The 20,474-nt window shown below is 37.0% G+C and overlaps 1 protein-coding gene across 3 annotated transcripts in view; it reads right to left on the bottom strand.

The window, feature by feature from the left end:
• LOC113091961 (protein sidekick-1-like) overlaps window positions 1-20,474 on the bottom strand; it is a 110,828-nt gene that overhangs the window by 36,226 nt on the left and 54,128 nt on the right. For all 3 annotated transcript variants that reach the window (XM_026257647.1, XM_026257645.1, XM_026257646.1), the window contains 10 exons: window positions 16,821-16,936; window positions 16,533-16,728; window positions 14,723-14,821; window positions 12,773-12,964; window positions 11,995-12,116; window positions 9,499-9,608; window positions 7,456-7,606; window positions 5,171-5,408; window positions 3,463-3,578; window positions 1,826-2,015 (listed from right to left, as the gene is read on the bottom strand). In XM_026257647.1, coding sequence (XP_026113432.1) covers window positions 1,826-2,015; window positions 3,463-3,578; window positions 5,171-5,408; window positions 7,456-7,606; window positions 9,499-9,608; window positions 11,995-12,116; window positions 12,773-12,964; window positions 14,723-14,821; window positions 16,533-16,728; window positions 16,821-16,936 — 1,530 coding nt within the window. The remainder of the gene's footprint in view (window positions 1-1,825; window positions 2,016-3,462; window positions 3,579-5,170; window positions 5,409-7,455; window positions 7,607-9,498; window positions 9,609-11,994; window positions 12,117-12,772; window positions 12,965-14,722; window positions 14,822-16,532; window positions 16,729-16,820; window positions 16,937-20,474) is intronic.

Below are 20,474 nucleotides of genomic sequence, written 5' to 3'. Positions count from 1 at the left end.
CTAGTTCAGTACAATATTTCATTTCCATTATTTTCCTCCTTTTCCATTGAGATATCTAGATAACAAAATCATTTCCAAGTAAAGAACTCATGGCAGATAATTTATATTTCATATGACTTTTCCCAGTATAACATGCTTGAATGAATTAAATCAGCTTTGAACATGAGATAAATTACAATTCAGCACTTTATATGTGCACGATATTGCTTTATCTGACAAATCTCACGGTACACGGAGTATATTAGTTGTTTCTCCGGAAAATAACCTTGAGGGGGACCTTATTTCTGCCATTTCCCAAAAACATATTTCTGCTGTAGTCTGTCCCGTATGGCCCTGTTGGCTATATAGCAATCATATAAGAGTGCATTAGTTCTAACTGTTATCTGTCTTTAAACCTGACCGGAGTGAAACACTGCTGTAATGGATAGCAAACTATCATCCCTCTCTTCTGAAAGCTTTCATTGCTCAAATTCCTCGGCCAGCTCTTCAAAGTCTATTTAAGTTGCAATCCATAAAGTAAAAATTTTGGAGGCCACCCACTGCCGATGGTGATGTTGGTTTTGGTTTACCTGTCTATACCAAATCTAGTCTTAAAAAAAGACAGTGAGTGATTCACGAACGCAAAGGCACACAATGTACACTAAAAACAAGTGAAGCTTTGAAGGCTATAGAAGACCTTCAAAAAGTGTCTGAAAAAGCTTTAGACTAAATGGCATTTCATCTTTTTTATTCTATAAAAACCAAGGCCACTTCAATCTGTGCACTCTTCGTGAACAGAGCAAATGCCCATTACTCATGACAGCCCATAAACTTACACTGCTTGGTCAAGGAGTGTGCATTTAGGTTTACAGCATTAAAGGGATACTTCATCCAAAAATGAAAGTTTGGTCATTATTCATCCTCATGGGTTTCAAAAATTATGACTGTCTCCATTGGAACACAAATTAAACACCGTATTTGGAATATTCTTAAGGTGGGCTTTTAAAAAACAATGACAGTTCAGTGATGTTTTGGCTACAAAAATTGAAAATGTAAAATGTACTGTATTTTCCGGACTATAAGTCGCACTTTTTTTCATAGTTTTGCTGGTCGTGCGACTTTTAGTCAGGTGCGACTTATTTATCAAAATTAATTTGACATGAACCGAGAGAAATGAACCAAGAGAAATGAACCAAGAGAAAACATTACCATCTAAAGCCGTGAGAGGGCGCTCTATGCTGCTCAGTGCTCCTGTAGTCTACACTGAAGACATAGAGTGCCCTCTCACGGCTGTAGACGGTAATGGTTTCTCTTGGTTCTTGGTTCTAAATAAATGCGACTTATAGTCCAGTGCGACTTATATATGTTTTTTTCCTCATCATGATGTATTTTTGGACTGATGCGACTTATACTCAGGCGACTTATAGTCAGAAAAATAGGGTATTCAATTATTTTGATTCTGAAGTTCAACTCACTCACTCAAGTCACTGAGGGAAAAGATGATCAGATGATAAAGATTTACATGTCAATCTTTTCCTCACACAAGGCTTTTGTGTGGCATCCGAAGACTTTAAATATTGGACAGAAGTTGATTACTTCTTTCAAAATGGTCTTTGGTGTTTTTTTGTCGTTTTTGCAGCCTGATGAACAGATGAGGTCACTATGAACTGTTGTTGATGAGATGCATTAAAAATCATTTTATGTGTCCAAAAAAACAAGAGCATACAGTTTTGGAATGACATGAAAGTGGGTAAATAATGACAAAATTTTTGGAGAATTATTCCTTTAAACTCCCTGTGTGGTCATTAAATTGAATCTCAGTGGTGAAACGTGAAAGGTTGCTCACCATCATCCTTGGTCCTCTCCAAGACCGGGGGGCTGCTGAGCTGTCCATCTCCAATTCGTGTGAAAGCCAAAACTTGGATTTCATACTGGACGTATTTACGCAGGTTTCTCAGTAAGACAGACTGTGTCAGGTTGCCTTTAACCACATTCACCTGTGCCTCCGAGTCTGAGTCTTTCTCTTTGTACATAACCTGAAACAATAAGTATATTAAGCATGATTATAGTTCACATCACTGTTGTGTGATTTTGTGATTGTGACTGACTTTAAATTAAGATCACATTAAATACAAACACACAGGGATAGCTGTTAGTAAGGCTGCATGGCATGAAGTTTTTTTCTTTTTCTCTCATCATAAAGCCTCCTGCCTTAATTACTGTTGACTCTAAACCAGAGAAGCTTTTCTGAACACACGGGTGCACTTCCAGAACTAACTGCATATATCTGTCTTTCCGCATGGGTCAGACTTTCAATGAATTTTTCTACTTTTAAAAAAGGAAAATGAAATGGTAGTGGAGCAAACATTAACTGCTTTATAGGGCTTCTAAGAAAATGTTTATTTTTTTTATTTTTTTTTTATGCATAAAATGTTCAAAGGATAATATCAACCTTAAAACAAATCATTGATTTTCCCCTTGATTTTACATCATATAGCCCAATGTTTCAATATTTTTTATTACAAAATGTTCAAACACTCACAGATGCTCCAGAAGCCATGCATTATGAGCCAGGGGTGTCAACTTTGGAACAAAATGAAGATTTTCTTTTTTGCCTGAATATCATATTTGTTCATTTAGTACTGCCCTTCAAAAGCAGTCTCCCAGAAGGCAAAATTAGTTCAATTAACCCTGTTCTACAAATTTATAAAGTTTTCACCTTAATGCATTGTTTTTCCTTCTGGAGCATCAGAGAGAGTTTGAACTTTTTTGTAATAGTTGAATGTAAGTTTCTCAGTTGTCCTCGGTGTGAAAAGATGGATCTCAAAATTATACAGTCATTTTTGGAAAGGCTTCAAATTAGGGATGACTATTTTAGGTCATTCCCATAATCGATCGGCGTTCAAATTAAAGATTTAATTCGGCGTTCAATTAATCGTTAACCTTAATACGGCAAAATGCATCTATTGCAGTGGCATATAGTCACTGACATGACAGAAAGTGCAAATGCCACTAGTTATACATAATAAATATACACAGTACACACACGCAAAAAAACCTTTAATTTTGGATGCAATTCATCGTAATTAATCATTTTACGACATATATATATATATATATATATATATATATATATATTAGATTGATTCATTTTAAGATTAGTACAGTACAGCTACATAGGATAGTTATTATAGGAAATGTTTCAATGAAGAATAAAAGAATAAAAACAATGCCTCTCCTCCTCAAGAGAAACAACCGTCAAATCTTTCATGTCATTTCATCATACAAAACAGTTTAGGGGTTGATCTTACAACTCCAAATCTTTATTCACTTCTGAGATGCTTATGATATTGATCCAAAGGCTCCTTCAGCAGACACTGTACCTCAGCGCACTACTTGACATTAGTCTGAGGTCATTTTCATTTGTGTGAAATCACAACCAATAAAAAAAAAAACGCCGAAGCAATTCTCACGAGTAACCACCTTGTATCCGAGGATGTTGCCATTCTGCTCGTGTTCAGGAACCGAGCCCCAGGTTACCAGGATGCGACTGGAGCTCATGGCCTCCACCGTCACATTTTCCGGAGCCCCCGACGGCACTAGGCAAACACACAGAGACAAATCACACTCCCTTATCGCACTGTGCCTTAACACACGGCCCCGAGTACTGAGTAAACTCACGGGGATTAGTCACCTCTCCAATGTCATAAGGGAAAAAAGAAAGCAAACAACATTAGCGTGTGAGCAGCAAACAAGAGTTTGAGCGTGAGGAGACAGTGAACAGACCACTAAAAGATGGCAAACCTTTAACACCAGGCCTCATATCAGACAGCACAGCCAGAATGTCTCTACATGTGAGCTATTAGTCACACGATTATACAATGACTCCCTCTACAGACAAACTTCATTTTCTGATTCTGTTCATCTCAAGTGCAGTCTTCCAAAGAACTATTTATGTTGTATTTATTATGTTTCTGTGGTGGGATAACCTGATCATCCAAACCCTAGACGATGAAAGAGTGTTTAAAACGTCTTTACTTGTCATACTAAAGGTTGTGGATTTAAGCTCCTCAAATATTGTGCCTCGTTTAGAGGAGGTTGACTATTACTTTAAGTGATCAGACATTAAATTTTTTACCAAGTGGAAATATCATTAAATTTGGAAAGAATAAATTGTTAAATTTAGTAGTTTCAGTAAAGTTTTTTTTTTTTTTTTTAGAAGTTATAAACAGTCTCTTATGCTCACCAAGGCTTAATTTACTTGATCAGAAATGAAGTATAACAATAATATTATAAATTAGTCTTACAATTTTAAATTAAATATTTATTCCTGTGATGCAAAGCTGTATTTTCAGCATCAATACTCCAGTCTTCAGTGTCACATGATGCTTCAAAAATCATTCTAATATACCGATTTGCTCTATTTTTTATCAACAATGTTGAAAACAGCTATGTTGTTATTATTTTAATGGAAACTGTGATACATTCGTTTTCAAGATTCTTAAATGAATAGAAAGTTCAAAATACAGGATTTATTTGAAATAGTAATCTTCTGTAACATTATAAATGTCTTTGCTGTCACTTTTGATAAACTGAATGCTTCCTTATTGAATAAAATTATTAATTGATTTGAGATCTGTGGACATGGGCTAGCATCCACCCAGAACTACTGCACAGCACTGTCCTGCAAGGCAAACCACAACACCCTAGCATTACGCGGCTGTCTTTTGCATGCATAAACATCATTCTCATTGTTTACAAAAACTGTAAACATATTTACAATTCAGTCTGACATCACCAGTGACACAGAAATGACACACTTCACCTTTAAATAGCATATTTTTGAAGTTTACGCTGTAGCCATTTAAGGCCATAAATCTTTCTTGAGTGTATCTTGCAGGCAGGGAGCAACGGTAAAGATAAGTAGTGACATCAGGCAGCCAATCACCTGGCTTCTTATCTGCAGTGTAGGCAAGCATTCAGAGCAGCTCTCGAGTCCGACAGAGAGTGTGTTCTGTGAGGGGCTGCTATGATCATCACATAAAGGAAATTACATTTCAATCTGCGAACCACCTGTTTAGATTTGAGAATATGATTATCCTAAGAATAAACATTTCAAGATGCTCCCTCTGCATCACTACATCCCATGGGGCTCATCAACCCATATTAGTATCCGATTGGGTGTCCTCACCTGACTCACGCGTGCGTCCCTTCACAGGCTCACTCCAGGGCCCGGGGCCTATGGAATTAAAGGCCTGGATCTGCAGCTGGTATTCGGTCCACTCCTCCAGCCCCTCCAGGGTGATCTCCCTCTCCAGCCTGTCGTTCACCAATCGTGTGCTGGCCTCACCCCGCAGGTCTGCTCGCATCACTCTGACCCTGTAGCCCACGCTCTCCGGGTTTCCATTGTACTCGGTCTCTGGCAGTGGCTGCGGGGAAACATCACTCTTGTTATAAGTGACAGAGAGGTTCTTTGACAGAGAGTGTTTTCATTTTAATCAGTTGTAATGAAGATGAGGGAAAAACAAATATACATTTTAATGAACACATGCAGTGAATGCTAAATACCAAGACAAAAACAGGCTGCAAGACATTAATAATGAACTAACCAAGGTCTTTTGCAGTGGAAATATGTGGAAAGAATTTATTTAAATAATTTAAAATTAATTATCTGTATTGTTCATGAAGGTAATGATACACCTTTTGACACATGGTGAGGCGAATGAAGAATTTTCACAAGACGTGTTTTGTTTTTAGCAAAAAATCTTTTGCATATTCATACATATTTCAATTAATAAATGTTTATGTTGTTATGGTAATTTTATAATACACTGCCAGTCAAAAGTTTGGGGTCAGAAAGTTTTTAAAAATTAATTATTCATTGAGAACACATTTATTAAAGAGGTCATATGATGTTGCTAAAAAGAACATTATTTGGTGTAATGCAATGTGTTTATGTGGTTTAAAACACATTATTTTCCACATAATGCACATTATTGTTTCTCCTCTATGCCCCAACTTCTGAAATGCATCTTTACGTAGCTCATCGTTCTGAAAAGCAAGGTGTGCTCTGATTGGCCAGCTATCCAGTGCATTGTGATTGGACGAATGCCCCTTAACATACTGTGCCGTCTTTGAGGCCAGCAGCACGAGTCAATGTACTGTCAGGAGTAACTGAATGACTCGGGATATCGGTTTATTTCGCATCAGAGGAAGTCTAAGGCACGTTTATAAACCGAATAACCTAAGTAATTTGTAGATTAGTGTGTACCTCTAGATGCGAACCATTGGGCATCTGGGCAGTGTTATGCAAATCTTCCCACATGGTGACGTAGACATGTGGAGGGATGTTAGAACGAGCCGTTTTAAGTGTTAACTTTTACATAGAATATCTCTTTGGGTTTGAGACTTTAATCTTTGCAACTTTATAGATCTTCTTCATGCACCGAGAGCTTGTAACACTCTAAGAGAAAGGAAAACTTGAAATCGCATCATATGATTGCTTTAAGATTTCTATTTCAAATAACTGCTTTTTTTTTAATCATAAAAAAAAATCCTGAAATGTATCAGTTTCCATTGAGATAAAGTAAATTTATACAACTTTTTTCATTAGGCAAAACCAAAGAAAAAAACGTAGTGTAAAAATAAACAGTGCTTCCTCTATAACACGCAGTCTCAGCAGTCCTGAACATTGCTAAAGCAAGCAAGCTGAGCTCAGCCTAACTCAATTAAATATACATGCTCCTATAAATCTCATATTTATATTTAATACACATATTTAATAATGCTACATCATTTACGCCAACCCCCTCCCCCCGAATCAACTGAACGATTTTGATTGGGTGCCAAAAGGTAAGTGAGATGTCACAAACGGGCAAAACATCAGCTCTCATGTGCTTTTAATTTGACAGGTAAAGAGCTTCAATTTGAGAAACTCAATTTAGGCAGTAGCTCTCACGCTAGCAGTTGTATATCAGGTGAAAATCAATAGATGTCTAAAAACACCCTGCTTCCAACATCCTAGCTTGTATTCATGTGTGATACAAGATAATGACAGCCTGTCAGAACACTAGGACTGAAAGTTACAATGAAATAGCTTCCTTGAATCCCTTTTATTTTATTCTAACCTCTGTGAAAGAAACAAAAAATGAAGCAAGACCCTGAATTATTGAATGAACTCAATTGAATATAATGCACTTAGCTTCCTTCATATTTCTCAGAGATAAAACGAATCTGCTCAATTATATCTATTAATCTTTGAAATGCCTTATATAATAGCAACAATATGATTGATAGAAGTCACAGACATGTTAATGAAACACTTCATTTGATGAGTTGATGAGTATAGTTTCACTATACAGCCCTCTGGAGCAACCCGGTTAAGTTGTTTACTCAGGGACACAATGAATGGTGATAAATGTCCTTATGGAGGTTTGATCTTTGATTTCTTTGATTTTTAATAAGAATGGCACTCACCACCCAGCGTAGCCAGAGGCTGGTCTCACTGGCCGTGCGCACCGTCACACTGCTGGGCGCCTTGTCTGGAGGAGCCTGCAGGGTTTGAATCACACGGGACGGGACGCTCACCGGACTCGGGCCCACGATGTTCACCTGACGCATTCGGAACCTGTAACCACCGAGTTAATCTGTCACTTGGTTAAAACTTAACATTGGTCAGACGTTCCAGTGGGAAAGTAGTATATGGCAGAGTTTGTGAGGAACCCTGTGTGGGGCATGTGCTCGCTGCAGTTCACTTTATAACCGCCCCAAACACAGTGAAATCAAAGTTTATCAATGAGTAGAACAAATGGAGAGGCTGCGACAATGTCTATAAGATCTGACATACATTGCAGGGTAGAAAAAAACACAGAGGCAAGCACTTCATCATGAAGCTCAGAGATGACGCAAGCTTTTTAAAGCAAACGGATGATTAAACCAGACATTAAACCTGTTTAGACAACAGCAATATCTTCATATTCACTAAATGAAATGATTATTGATGCTTCATAAACAAGACAATATTCAAATTAAGTAGTTTACATGTGATAAATGTGTCGGATGGTACATTGGTACAATTTTAGAAAAATAATTATATGGTGAATAGTAGATTTGTAGCAGATTCTGGCATACAGCATTTGAAATAAAGGATGTCAACAGATTAAAATATTTCATTAAATAAATTATATTAGCTGATTAAAGCATAATTAATTTTTTTTTTTTTTTTAGAAAATTCCCCAAATTAAGATTAAAAGATGACTATTATGGCAGACACATAGTATAGCACTGAATAGCACTATTTTCTCAATAGTACTAAACAATATGTTTTAAATAATTAATTATAATTAATAATTCATATTTAATTCTTTGGCTTTGTATTTATATAATGTATATAAATACACACACTGGATATATTTTGAAAATATTTGCATGCATATACATTTATATATTTATATTTTATATTATATATAAATATTTAATATATAAACATAACATATTTTTTCTTAAATATTTACATGCATGTTTTTGTATTTATATACACATAATAAATATACACAGTATAAACATATTATGTAAACAAAAACTTTTATTTTGGATGCGATTAATCACAATAAATCGTTTGACAGCACTTATTATATATTAGTATATATATTAGTATATATATTAAAAATGTGCAAACAAACTTGAGCATTTATGAATTGAGCATTGCATTTGTGAATCTTGTGCATAGTTTGCATATTTTTGTGAATATTAATTATAAATTATGAAAATGCATATGCATTCGTGAATCACATTTTGCAAATACATACATTTTGATACTATTTTATGTCTAGTTTCTATTATTTATTTAGTCAGAATCAACATCAAAGAGGTCAGCATCCATTTTTTTTTCATATCCACAAAATGCCATATGCTTATACTTCAGCTATGGTTATCATAATGCCAACCATCACAAGTTCTAGAATGATTTTTTTACTCTTGTGTTGTATTCTGTACACACATACAGAGCGATCATCGCAGAACTTGCAGTGTAGTGAATTCTGAAGTCCATGCATAAAACAAAGTGTTTTCTGTGTGTACATAGATTTCATGCACACACTATGTCTCTGCAATTCTGTAGCAAATCTAGGTTCAATTGTCTTTTTTTTAGCATAAGACAAATATGTCAAGATCAGAAAGAACAAGAAAGAAGAAAGGAATGAATTAACGGCATCCTCAGGGAAAGAAGCAGAAAATAACAAGATCAGAGGCATAAACACAGAAGCAAAAACACTGCCATAGTGTGCTGACTTGAACTGTGAACTGTTCGATTTGTTTATGCAGGCACAGAATCATAATCTGATTACGGTGTATACATGTCTTCACTAATGCAACTGTAATTGGAGTAATCTACATGTCTTAATTGGATTAGGCTCACTTAAAATGTGTATTTATTCAGATTAAAGTAAATGAAAATGCTGTTTACATGGCAATTTCTGTGTTAATGCAGTTAATGTGTGTTTGTAGTGAAACAGCGCTGACCTGTAGTGTGTGAACGGTGTGAGATTGGGCACCTCCAGCATCTGAGCTTCAGGGTCATTCTCTTTCTCGTACAACTCCTTCCACTCTTCCTCTTCACCGATACTGCCAACCTAAAGACAGAGAGCCCTGCTGTTACAGTGCTACAGTCTGTGCCAACAATACCAACGACCCCTTCATGTGATGAGCCCCTCGTGAGGGATGGGTTCAAGGGGTCATGAATCGCCTTTTTTATTATTTTGTACTGCTAATGTTATCAAGTTAATATCAAGAATGTAATATATTATTGACATATTATTATTATTATTATAAAGATAAGATTGATGTTTGCTAAATTAAATAATTGGCTATCACTGTAATGAACTCAAAACAAACTATTAAAACATTATCTGGGAGACATTCACTTATTATAATTTTTTTCTACCCACTAACAGAGTAATGACAGGGAATCTGAAGAGAAAGATTTTCAATATATTTCCATAATAATAATAATATTATAAATATTATATAGTAATAATGATAAAATGTGTTTGCTTTTCACAATAAATATCTGGAAGCATTAAAAAAAAACCTGATTAAACATATTGAATAAATATTAACATTAACTTTAACTGTCCTATAAATAGATCCTATAAAAAATCCTATCTGATGAAAACTGCAAATCAATATTCACTCATTTATCACCAGAACACAAAAAAATGTTTATAAGTTCAAGGGCTGCTACAAAATGACTACAAAATCTATAAGACTTAGTCTGTGAATGAGATATACACACTACAAATGTCACAAAGTAAAAGTGGTTTGTCATTTAATGCATCAGCCAGATGGGTGATTCTTCACCGGAATAAGCAGTGGACTTTATGGCAGTATTCTGGCTACATGAAACTACCAGGACAATAAACCAAATATCTGAAAAGAGGCATTTTTCAGCCCCTTTTGAGAACGGCATCTCTCAGCATTTGTCAAGTGCAGAGTCCAAGCAGCAGAGTAGATGAAAGAAGGAGAAGAAAAATCCCCACACTGCACTTCATTATACTCGGTACGTCACAGGCCGAAGGCTCTAAGAGTGTTTTGCAGGGAAGGGCCCTTCAGCGGGAATGCAGAGCGGAGCAGGTTAAAGCTTTTTCAATTGAGTCCAGGACAGTGCCAGCCACTGCCCCATTTCAAACACATTGTGCGAGCCAAGTCTAAACCAATCAAAGCTCACAGCACTCAGGAAGATTTACTATGAGCAGTGGAGTGTACTGTATGCGGTAAGCATTTATGCCAACGTGATAGATGTTGGACGCGTGGCACCTTATGCCGGAGACTGCCGTTGTATTTCATAGCTGGTGCGTATGCAGGGGCTCTCTCTCGCTCGGTGACAGATTTCTGCAGCGGAAGATAGCCCGGCCTCAATCAACTCTGGGATTCAAGTGCTGCCACATGAAAAGCAGAAGCTTCCTTTCGCAAGCTCCGGCCCGGCGCCGTCGAGTTCAGAGAGTTGACGTCGATTACAAATTAGGAGTCAGCCATGTGATTCAATCCGTCATCACTTTTGCAAGAGTCACAGGCGATCTGGAAAGGGCGAGGACGGCCTCTCAAGACATCTCTGAGCCGTGGAGGGCAATCACAACTGGAACTTGCTGTTATTCAGGTTGAATTGGAAGTGCTGAGTGGAGGTGAATCGAAACTGTGGGATAAGTCTGCATGCCGGCCGTTTCTAAAGCTGGATGTAGGTTTGAGTGCTTAAACACTACCAAATAAGCACACTGTAACCTTAAGTGTACTAAACTGATAAGCAGACTGCCTGAATCAAACCGAGATTATGAGCTAACATTGTCATTTATTCATTCGTTCATTCTTTATTGTGAGACACAAAATAACACGATAAAATAACATCATAAAAATGTCAAAATACTTTGACCAGCAAAGGTTTTCTTGCTCCACAGTCCCACCTTAAATCCTTAAGGGCTTGATTAGTTTGTTTGTTTATTAACTTTATTAAGTGAGACGAGACACAACGGTCTAAACTTTTGTACAAATAAAAATATTGCAGAAATTGTCCACCTCAAGAACTATTTTATTAAATCGAGACACATTACAACAGCCAAAAATCTCGTTGATCGACAAAGTCAACAAGATAAGAAGACGAACTCGTTTAATTTTTGGTGAGATACAGTGCAACAGCCATTTCAAAAAATATATATTTCAATAAAAATTGCACTGATATTTTTGTTTTGCTTCACTGTCCCACCTTAAATCCTCCAGAACTCGACTGATTTATCCATCAAGCTGTCAAAATAACTGGAACGCACATTCACAGGATTAGGAGACAAAGCCTACACAAATCATCATAAGTACTTCGCTCAACACTGCAGGGACGTTTCATTATCATGTCAAATGTTTTTATTTGCCAGTGAAGACTCATCAGGGAGCACTGTGAGGACGTACAGCTTCAGGCCAGCGTGATGGTAGGCGGATAATGATCGGATAAAGAAGAACTGAAATATGACTCACCTGCCCCTCAACGATCCACTTGGAGATGGTCGTCTTCCCATCATCCCCTGCGCGGAACTTCAGCGTAGCAGATCGTGGACTGATCTTGGAAATAATCAGATTTGACGGAGGCCCGGGAAGTTCTGCGTGAAACCGAAACGAAGCGAAAGTTAAAAGTCCCTTCTGAACAACATCCGCACATCACAACAAATCAATAACCACAAAACATCCACACGCATGCCTTCTAAAGTCAATAACACTCCGCGTTTCGAAATCATGACCGGAATATTTTTAATAACACTGTGTAGAACCAAGTTGCACGAGGGACTGAGTTTAAAAAAAAAAAAACGAGATTTGAGAATCTTTTGAAGTGCAGAGATAAAAAGTCTCATTTGGTTTCGAGAAACCTTTGATGAAATTACACTGGAATTAAATCAAATAACAGACGATAGTCTCGCATCTGCCCGAAATCCCCACTGAGATGTGTAGACGTCTGTTTCCCTAATGTCTCACAATATGCAATTTATCAGCAGGCATTATGATTTTGGCTTGCCGTTCGAACAGTTCAGCTTTTGCCTTCTTTCAGAGAGAGGAAGCCTGCTCTAAAGCCGGTGCAAATGAATATTTCTCCTTCAGTGCCACATTTGATTTATGGCAGCACAGAGGCACCATCCTCGCAGTTTCTGAGCAAAAAAAGACCAGCATAATTGTGTACAATATTCATGCAGAAATAAGGAAGAGTAGCTCCTGTTATCCAGGTTTTATTTTTAATTGTGTATGTTTGAGAGCTACGACAGACCTGGCGGCACTCCAGATGAAATGGTTGAGGAAGTTACAGTTCCTACGCCCGCCTCCGTCATAGCTGCCACTTCTAGCGTGTACGTAGTGAGCGACGTCAGCCCGGTGACCTTGTAGTCCAACGTGGAGTTGGTCAAAGTACGCGCCACTCGCGATTGGTTCTTCCCCTGAACTTCCCAGGACACCAGGTAACCTGCAAAACCCCATCACATTCATTAAAACTTGAAAAGTCATTTGAGTTTGACACACTTTACAGCTCAAATCCCGTGGGAATGGGTCAATTTGAGGCGTCTCGTCCACGTCCAACCTGGGATGACAACTCGCCAGAGCAGGAGGAATTTTTCTGAGGTCTTGAACTTGGAATAAACAATCTCTCTTTAACAAACAAGGTGGGTGAAATGGGGAACTGCTGTAGTGAGTTGTCTAGACCCAGGGCTCTGCCCCCTAACCCGCATCTAACTGAGACTAATAGCCAGCAGAGATCCTATGTAATTTGCTGTTTATTGGGAGTATTTTCTCCCAGAGTCAGCACAGTTTCCAATCGCTGAATGTCCTTTTCCATTGAGGCGCTCATAAATCAAGCTTTGCGCTGGGAGAGCTCGCCGGAGAACAGGCATAGGCAACATTCAAAGAGCAACAATGCTGTGTACATTGATACAGACAGGAGCTATTTAGTCTAATGTATGTCTGATCCCATTCGTCTCCAAACTCTCAATCTACATCCAGCGCCGTTCTGGGCTTAATCTATGTCTAGTATCAATCTAGCGCTGCCTCGTTAGTCCACATCTAATTCTTTCTCTGCATTATTGAGATGTCCTGAGTGACTCTCGTGAAAATCTGTCGCTCTGGACATATCTCAAGCCCCCCCCAAAAAAAAGAAATAAAAAAAGGAAAAGAAATTATATTTTGCATACATGAACTAAACCCATGTATTTTTAAGACTTAGTTTTCACAATATTTACATGACAATTAATGTTGCAGCCATTTTTGGAAATCACTGTTTATTTACATTATTTTTTACCTAATTTTCATAATTCTCAATAATATATTTTCACTAGATTCTCATTTTTTTACAGTGATTCTTGAACAGATTTCATTTCAAATAAAAATCAATGTTTTTGGATTAGTTTAATGAGAATGATTTATGTACTTGCTCATTTATTACAGTAATGATAACTTGGTGGGAAAATGTGCTTAATTCTCTTTCTTAAAATACTCATTTTTCTAAAAAGTCTTCCTTTTTCAAAAAAGCTAAATCTTCTTGATTTTGGGGTAAAATATGACCTGGAAGTGTTCTTAACAGGTTTTGTGAGATTGACGCTCATGCTCTTGTCTTATACTGGGATGTCAACTCATGCTTAGATCTTTTGATCACGGTTAACATTTCTTTTATTTTGATCTGTTTGCGTTTTCCATTCCTAGTGGTAATGATTCCAGCACAATATGGATAAATAGCACTCCTGGAATACTAAAACACATGCTTCTGCGCCCACACACAGAGTCACACAGAAAGACACACACACACTCACAAAAGCATCCTTTACAGCTGTGCAACAGGGAGAGAAAATTGTTTCCGCCAACTGAACGCAAACAACGATACCATAATTGCCTTTGTGCAAAAACTCAATGAAGTGTTAAATAGAAGTGTATCCATTAATAAAGCTATATGAACACCCAATAGTTGCCAAATGAAAATGGAGCTCCTTTACAGGCTCACCTGCTCTGTTTAATGCAACGTTCAGCTACATTTAAACAGAGGGGGGCAGATTAGATTTCATTTAACAGCAAAGACAAATCTAATGAACAATTCATCATTCCCAAAACTGAGTTTTACAAATGCTGGTCCAAATAAACTCATTTAGATTTGTTGTTGCAAAATAATAAGTGTTTTCCTTTATTATTGTGACTTTCTACAGTATCATATCAATGAAAGCAGAAAGCAAACACTCACCAGTAACGATGCCGTTCTTGTCCATGGGTTCCTCCCAGCTCACTCTCAGAGACGTGTCCAAAATCTCTGTAAAGCTCAAGCGACCAACAGGGCCTGGAACTAAACACACAGACATTTCCTGGTTGCATACTTCATTTTGTTTCTAAGCTCTTTCTATTGTAGCTGATTGGGCTGATTACAGACTCATCCAAACTCTAATTATGAAACGTGAAATAAAGCATTATTAAGTCCATTTATAATGAACCACAACAAAAATCCCAATGATATCAAAACATAACACATGCACAAACATTGTTGCTTTTTCTATGTTCATTTTTCTCTCTCACTAACATTCCTCCTAAATTACCCCAACTAATTTCTCACTTGTAGTGTCACATGCCTAAAGACACTGATATAATTACATCGGCTTGACCCACAGAGCAGTATTTGTACTGAAGTTTGAAAAGTCCTTTAATTAATGTGACTTTTATAAGACATTTTGTAATTTGGTATTTTATCACCTCCAAACTACCCCAGTAGAGTTTCAGAGCAAGAACACTGTGTTATGATGCTGATGTAAAGGCCAAAAGCTGGCAGTAAGCTACTGTACATATATTAAAATATTTCCTGCCAACTAAAGAGCATTTTTTTTTTTGTGGTTTGGCTTTTTCAGAAATTAAAAGAAACATTTTGTTCTGAACTAGTATTTTGTTTAACTTCATTATCTTTGAAGCCTGTATTTTCTATTGCCCTACCCCAACCCTACACCTAAACCCAACCCTCACAGGAAACTTTGTGCATTTTTGGATTTTCAAAATAACTAATTCTGTATGATTTATAAATGTTTTGAATTACGGGGACACTAAAAATGTCCTCATAAACCACCTCCTCATTGTAATACCTGTGTCATACCCATGTCATTATACAAATTTGTGTCCTCATTAACCACATAAACAAGCTCACAGTTTCCATGTTTCATGAGGCCATTCAATTGGGCGTAATGGTTTTTATACTGCACAAACTGTATTTTCTATTGCTCTACACGTAAACCTACCTGATTTTTTCCTTTTTTTTTTTTTAACTTAATTCTGTATGATTAAGAAGCTAGTTTCCTCATATGGGGACCAAAAAATGTCCCCACAAGGACAAGGATTTCATATATTGCCATTTTTTGGGAACATTTTGTCCCAATAACATCACGTTTTATGGGGACTTTTATTTGTACTGTACAAACTGTAATCCCCTTATTCTAACCATACACTGACCTGTTACAAAAAACTACGTTCAGTATGTTTTTTTAATCCATTTGGTTTACAGGGACACATAAAGTGCCCTCATAAACCATGTTGACATTGAAGTTCCCACGTCATTATACACATCTGTGCCCTCATAAACCATATATTCCAGAACAAACACACACCTACTGTATACATACTATAAATATTATTATGTTTCCCAGTGCATTTTCTGTCAAACAGCACAGCTCATTGGTTAATTTCTCTTTAAAACAGCATCTGTCATAAAGGTACAACCGGAATTACTCATGAAGAACATGAATAATTTTGGGTAAATAATTTCTAAATCCAATTATATTTAACTGTTCTTTTGTACTAAATATGACGATTTATGTACAAATGTTTTCACAGATGATTTGCACATTTGTTCTGCCTGCTTTTCATAAACAAGGGTTATTGTGATTTCCCCCCAACATTTTTAATTGTGCTTGTTTTGTGAAAGAAATCAATCAGATTCTGAGCAGCAATTTTATTAAATACTATGATTCATATTATGGACAGAAACACAACCTTGAGACTAGCAGTCTATTACTTACTGTCCTCGTGAGTTTGCACCAGTTTGGGGACACTGCGGGGTCCATTCCCTGGTGTGGTAAAGCACAGCACTGACGTCAAGTACCAGGTGAACTTTTTAAGACCGCTGATGTAACCGAGGTGGCGTGTCCCGTGATAATCAGGGGTGATGGTCACGATGATAACATCCTCTGGAGATCGTTCAGGCCACGCCATCAGCTGAGGCACAGACCAACACAAAACATATCAGATCATATTTTATGTATATAATAGAAACTCAATGGGAACCAGCTGAGGAGAATTGGGTTTACCTTGTAACCTTGATTAATGCCATTGATGAACTGTTGAGGCGGTGGATTCCAGGTAAATTCAATTGTGGTTGAGTTTACTGCCTTGACCTCCACACCCTGAGGGGGAGCTGTGGGAACTAAAAGGAAAGTACATACTGTATGTTAGCCTCCTATCACATCCTAATGCAGGAGTGTCCGAACCTGATCCGGGAGGGCCACTATCCAGCAGAGTTTAGCTCCTACCCTAATCTAATGCATTTGAACCAGCTAATCAAGGTTCAGGATCGCTAGAAGCCTTCTAAACTCTTCAGGAAAGTGGCCCTCTAGGAGCAGGACTGGACACCCCCCGTCCTAATGTGACTTCTCAAAGGGTTTAGTCTCAGCCTCAGATGTCATGCCCATTGACCATTGGTCGAATATTTGATGCGTATGACACACAAAATATGAAATAATTCGGGAGTTTCGACAAGAGTTTCATCTCATTGGTTAAATTGTACAGGATTTTTGGGAGGCACATGTGAAACAAAGCCAACGTGACGCCAAATCCCACCATGGAAGAAGAAAGCCATAGTGTTTACAACGGTGACAATAATGGCTTCTCAGGACGAGCTAAATGCAAAATTTAAAAAAAACAATGTCAAGTTTAGGACATAGACTCTGCGCCACTTTTCATGACATTCTTGAATGAATAATTTGCTGTCTTTTCTTATAGAGACATTGACTTTATATTTCATGCTCCTAAACAAAAACAAAGTGTGATTGGTTGCTTTACATGACTGCCTCTTGGGTGGTCCTTGACCAATGACAGCTACGATGGAGTCCTTTAAAATAATATAATTAAAATGTAAAACGTTTCAAATCAACTTTTGACTGCTAGTGTATTAGACCTATAATGTATGTTTTGCCCCATCAATATATGATATTAAATTGCTTTGATTATTAAAAATTTATCAATCAGCCCATAAACTAACCAGAATGTTCTCTTTCTCTTGGTCTTGGTGAAGAACTTCAAATGAAGCTTCTGAAAAGATAGCTGAGAAAATAAAAAATCCAGCTATTTGTAAGTCCTGCTCTGCCTTCAACAAAAGATAAAGCTGGTAATGTCTCGGTTCAAGTGACTCATTTCTAATGACAACCTGCATCTCTGACGTAATGGAAAGCTTTTAGCAAACAAAGCCTTAAAATTGACAGGCTGTGGGACACAGTTGATCACCACAATGTTGGACTGAATATACGTGCCTTCCACCTTCCACAGAGTTAAACAGCACTCAAAAAAAGTGAGCACTGCTGAATGCACAAGACAAACAGGCACGGCCACCACCTGAGCACGTCTGACCAGATACATTCACACTGCGACTGAATGCATCCCAAATCTGACTCTCCCTCCAAATGTGACACATGCACATCTATTTTTGGATGACAGTGTGAACTGCTAAAATGAATCTGACATCTTCAAACCTACTGAGGGACACTTCATCTGCGAAGATCTTATTAATTGCAAAAATTAAACACAAGTTGCAAATTATTTTTTCACAAAAACTGAAAATATGCATTCATGTACATGAGAGGATAGTTGAAAAGTGACCAAAGTGCTAATGTATCATTTTGAGCCTGAAGTCCAAAAATATTAAAAATAAATTCTATTGATAGAATGATTAGATTAGAAAACTGGAATGGTCACATTGTCACGTTTTATAACAATAACAGAAATAGTCCAAGGTTAAAGAGTTTTGCGCTTGTTTTTATAATGACAAGTATATCAGCAATAGCCAAGGCCACTAAAATGACCGACATTAGAATTGCAACAGTATTAAAATTCATCAGGTAAATTAAGTGGCCCAGTTTACAATCTTCACGGTGCACCTGAGATGTGCCGGAGACATTTCTGACCTTTTCTGAAAATAGCACACTGTAGCACGGACACAATAAATGAAAGAAAAAAGATATTCACATCCTGCACCCTTCTAAAAGGCTGAAGCGAGAGAAGAGGCAGTCGAATGAAAGGACAGGTCTTATATAAGCCAAAAACATCAACAATATCACAACAGAGTCCTGATTGTTTGTCATACTTTTTTTTTTTTTTTGCTCTATGGAAATCTTTGGTGATGTATAACACAACTGAAAAGCACGTATTTGTATGACGCACACAAAAACAGAATTTCAGACTTTCAAAGATTTTCTGTGGAATTGGTTGTGTACATTCATAAAGCCCCATGGTAAAAAAAAAAGCATACAAAAAGCATATTCATAAAAGCATGCTGAGAGAGTTTTTTGTTTTGTTTTCTGTGGATGATCTTTTCAGGGTGCCTGTCAAGCTTTGACTTATTTCGAATCAAAAGACTATCTTTCAAAAGTCTGCCAATTATAGCCCTCTCTTAAAGCGGTGTAAACACATTCATTATGCAGTGGCATCTCTGCTGTTCAGAGGCACTATTCCCTACCTCAAGTTCCTCCCTGGATCATAAAACATATGTAGCCCCAGTGTTGTTTATAAAGCTGTCAATCAGTTTTAGTAATTTATTACGTTTTTTTAATCAAATGAAGGTAATTTAGTAGTAAATAACATTATTCTTGCAAACATAATTTATTATAAACCACCACTCAAACCTTTAGTGTCTGTAAACTTTTTTTAACGTTTTTGAAAGTCTTTATGCTCAACATAGCTGATTTAATTGATAAAAAAATGCAGCAATATTTTGAATGATTACAGTTCAAAATAACTATTTTAATTAGAATATATTTTCATATGTAATATATTCCCGTGATGGATGAATTTTCAGCATCATTACTCCAGTCTTCAGTGTCCTTCAGAAATCATTCTGATTTGCTGCTTAAGAAATATTTCTTTTTAGAATCAATGTCGAATTAAGTTGGATATTTTTTATCGTTATTGATTAATAGAAAGTCTAAAAGAACAGCCCAAAGAACCACTTTTGGTCAATTGAATGTGTCCTTGCTTAATAAAAGTATGAATTTCTTTAGAAATAATTATTAAAAGTATTAATTTCTTTAAAAAATAATAAATAATTGAAATCTTACTGACTCCAAACTTTTTTATGGTGGGGTAGCATACGCGTTAGAGGAGACATGAATAAATATGATACTTGCATAAATGTTTTATGCTAATAATTAATTGTTCAAAATTACTATGTTCAAACTGACAGCCCTAATTTGCATTAATTTAAACAACTGCAAGAAGTTAATATAACATTGTCTCTCTCTCTCTTAGGATCTGTGATGTTGTCAAGGTTGCTAATTGTGAGTGTGTTCAGCGGAGCTGCATCAATACCATTCAACTGCTTGACAGACTATGTTTATAGTTTGTCTATTTAAAACAATTAGACAGATGAAGCCTCTCAAAGCAGAGTCGATATGTTTGCCGCTCCCCAGATAATCATCCAAAATGTCCAAATGAGAAGACTCTGAATTTCCTGAGATGGATTCTTCTCATCTGAAGAGAAAAGTGGCTCGTACATAATTGACATAATTGTTTTGAAGAGGATTAGCATGGAAGTTAGCTGTCTTAGAAGAGGGCTCTAAAATAAATGTGTGGCGTCTACGTGGAGGCTCAGCTTTGACCTCAGCTTCGCATGTAAACAAGTAATGCATCAACCGGTTCAAACCAGCACGCTTCCTGCCTCCGCTGATGAAAAGGAATAGATGAAAACACAGAGG

This window comes from Carassius auratus, unplaced genomic scaffold, assembly GCF_003368295.1.
Source record: "Carassius auratus strain Wakin unplaced genomic scaffold, ASM336829v1 scaf_tig00214411, whole genome shotgun sequence".
NCBI classification, from domain to species: Eukaryota; Metazoa; Chordata; class Actinopteri; order Cypriniformes; family Cyprinidae; genus Carassius; species Carassius auratus.
Note: the sequence above shows the minus strand (reverse complement) of the source record. Positions and strands in the feature narration are given on the sequence as shown.